The sequence below is a fragment of the Sarcophilus harrisii genome, chromosome 5 (genome assembly GCF_902635505.1).
Source record: "Sarcophilus harrisii chromosome 5, mSarHar1.11, whole genome shotgun sequence".
NCBI classification, from domain to species: domain Eukaryota; kingdom Metazoa; phylum Chordata; class Mammalia; order Dasyuromorphia; family Dasyuridae; genus Sarcophilus; species Sarcophilus harrisii.
In genome coordinates, this window is record NC_045430.1 from 199,983,125 (window position 1) to 199,986,273 (window position 3,149).

General features: G+C 35.4%; 1 protein-coding gene across 1 annotated transcript; it reads left to right on the forward strand.

Moving 5' to 3' along the window:
* The first annotated feature begins 654 nt into the window (after window positions 1-654).
* Window positions 655-2,600, forward strand: LOC105750731 (GTPase IMAP family member 7-like). The gene has a single exon (XM_031939387.1). It carries the CDS (start codon window positions 661-663, stop codon window positions 1,333-1,335), a length of 675 nt encoding a protein of 224 aa, XP_031795247.1. The 5' UTR covers window positions 655-660; the 3' UTR covers window positions 1,336-2,600.
* Window positions 2,601-3,149: the final 549 nt, after the last annotated feature.

Genomic DNA, 3,149 nt, shown 5'->3' on the forward strand with positions numbered 1-3,149 from the left:
TCACATAGGAAATATGTGTTTAAATGGACAGGGCTAGAACTCAGGCTATCCTGGTTCCACGATCAGATCTCTATCCACAACATTATATTGATTCTTTTAAATGAATAAATAGTATAATTAAATGGCATTGTAACTTTTACAAGAAAATAAAATGTTCAGTACAGTTGAGTACTCTTTACATTAATCTTTAAAAGTTATAGATGTAGGCTATTCTCTTTTCATTTATTCATAGATATAAATGACAAAGTTCTTTCTTTCAATGTTGATTTAAAAGTTAGTCCGAGACAAGATATATCTCTGGGATTCTGGGACACTGGGCCAGATTGGGAATCAAAAGGCCTTTGCAAATGCCTGTCTTATTTTCACTAATGTCTCTTCTGTAGTTCCCTACCATATTTGTTAACTATTACATAAGAGTTCTAAATTGGTCATTTTTCTTCCACAGTCCCCTGATGAATGCCTGAGAATTGTACTGGTTGGAAAAACTGGAAATGGAAAAAAGTGCATCAGGGAATACTATCCTTGGGAAGAAAGTTTTTGAATCTAAAATTGCAGCACAAGCAGTGACCAAGAAGTGTAAAAAAGCAGTTGGAATCTGGGAAGGGAAAAAATTTATAATTGTTGACATACCTGGACTGTTTGACACAAGGAAGAGTCTAGATGTCACTTGTAATGAGATCAGTCGCTGTGTCATCTATTCTTCCCCAGGACCCCATGCCATCATTCTGGTTCAGCAACTGGATCGATAACACTGCTGAAGCAAAACATACTGTCTCTTTGATTAAGGCACTCTTTGGGAACTTAGCCATGAACTACATGGTTATCTTGTTCACTCGAAATGATGACTTGAAAGATGGGTCCCTACATGACTTTGTGAAAAAGTCTGATGAGGACCTCCAAAGTCTTGTCAAAGAGTGTAGGGGAAGATACTGTGCCTTCAATAACAAAGCTGAGGGCAAGGAAAGAGAAACCCAGGCGAAGAAGCTGTTGAACATAATTGAAAAAATGATGAAGGCCAATAATGGGGAATACTTTTCAGATGAAATATACCAGAAAACTAATGAGTCCCTGGAAAGAAGAAGAGAAGCCCTGAAGATAATCTGCAGTGAACAAAGAGACTGTGATCTGAAAATTGTAGAGGAACGATATGCTCACATGTTTTCTCTGACAGAAGAGGAACAAAAGGAAAAGCAAAAAGAAATAGAAAAGATAGAGAAGGAATATGAAGAAAAAATGAAAAATATAAACACAGATGCTGAGAATTCTGTATTTGACCAAATTGTTCAGTTCATTAGGGATGTGATTTCTCAAATTTCTGGTTGGTTCAGGAAATGAATGATTGTTTTATTTTCCATTGATTTCTTCATATATGTTTATATCCTGGATATACAGAATTATAACCTCATGCAATGATTAGAAATGAGTCATAATTTCCTTCATGTCACTCAAAGAAAAGGGATTTTTAAATGAAAGAATATTTTATATTGGGGGTAGAGTCTCCACTGCAGATTTGCCACATTATATGGCTCCAGAATTGAATTCACCACTTGTTTTGTCTGAGCCTTTGCTTACCTTGTGCCTAGAAGGGACGTTCTGCCACTTTGTGAAAGCAAGTAGCTAATTAGTTATGAATAGTATAGAAATGTGAATTGGGGCCCAATAGAAATGAGAATTCAGGTATAGGAGAAATGTCTGTGAGGTAAGGAGGACCAGGAGTTGGTGATGGTCCCATCATTATCATAAAAGTCAGATTACTTTTTAGACAGCTTTCTGACTTGTTGTTGTTCCGAGTCTGACTTTCCCAGATCTCCAGATTATGGTAGTCTCCCATATTTATTAATTCTTTTTATGTACCCCTCCATATTTAACATATAAAAACTATTCTAGCTTTCTCCTAAAGATGGCCCTATTTTTCATTTCATTTGTGCTCCTGTTTAGCTTCTATGATCCAAAGGTTCTTGACTATTGCTTTGGCCTGTACAGAATACAAGCTCCTCGTCAGTAGGGATTGTTTCACTCATTATACTTCATTCCCAGTTCCAGCACTATCTACTATATAGGAGACAATATATATCAGATTCTTAATAAATGCTTGCTGATGAGTGTACTCAGTCAAATTGTGTCATTGATATGAAATGTTATAGTGACATCCCATTGACTGGGCCCTTCAAGGACCTGAGTTCCATGTAGGTTTTTTTCTCTTCCCCAATTCACTAAATAGGAGAGGATATTTCTAATGCTGATTGGCTGACAAGAGAGGGTAGAATTATTTGAGATTTAAATTCATTTGAATGAGTGCTCTCCTGTGAGTAGAAATATTTGACAATACCTTGTGGAGATGGAAGGAAGGATCATCAAGGAAATAAGCATTTATACAAACTACTATGTGCCAGACACTGTATTAAATGCTTTTACAAATATCTCGTTTGGTCCTAAAGACAGCCATGTCTTTATTAACCTTATTTTTGGCTGAAGATACTAAGGTTAACAGAAGTTTGTGGCTGGTCTCAGAAAAACCGGGCAAGGAATGTTTGTGGTAGCCCTTTTTGTAGTGTTGAAGAATTAGAAATTGAGATGTTCATCTGTTGGGGAATGGCTAAGTTTTTGGTATATGAATGTAATGGATATTATTGTTCTATAAAAAGTGAGAAAACAGATATCAGAAAAGCCTGAGAGACTTTCATGAACTGATGCTAAGTGAAGTGAACAAAACAAGAGAACATTATACATAGTAATAACAAGATTATATGACAATCAACTGTAGTGGACTTGGCACTTTTCAACAATGAGGTGATTCAAGACAAAGCCAATGAACTTGTAAGAGAAAGTGCATCGAGAGAGAAAAATGGAGACTAAATGTGTATCATAGCATATTTTCACCCTTTTGTTATTGTTTGATTGCTTGTTTTTTTCTTTCTCAATAAAAGTTTTCTCAAGTTTTTCTTTTGATCTGATTTTTCTGAATAGCATGATGAATATGGAAATATATTTAGAAGAATTGTACATGTTTAATCTGCATTGGATTGCTTGCTATTTTGGAAGAGGGAAGAGGGAGAAAAATTTGGAACACAAGCTTTCCAAAGTTGAATACTATCTTTGTATGTGTTTGGAAAAATAAAATGCTGTAATATTTTTTAAGAATGGGGAAA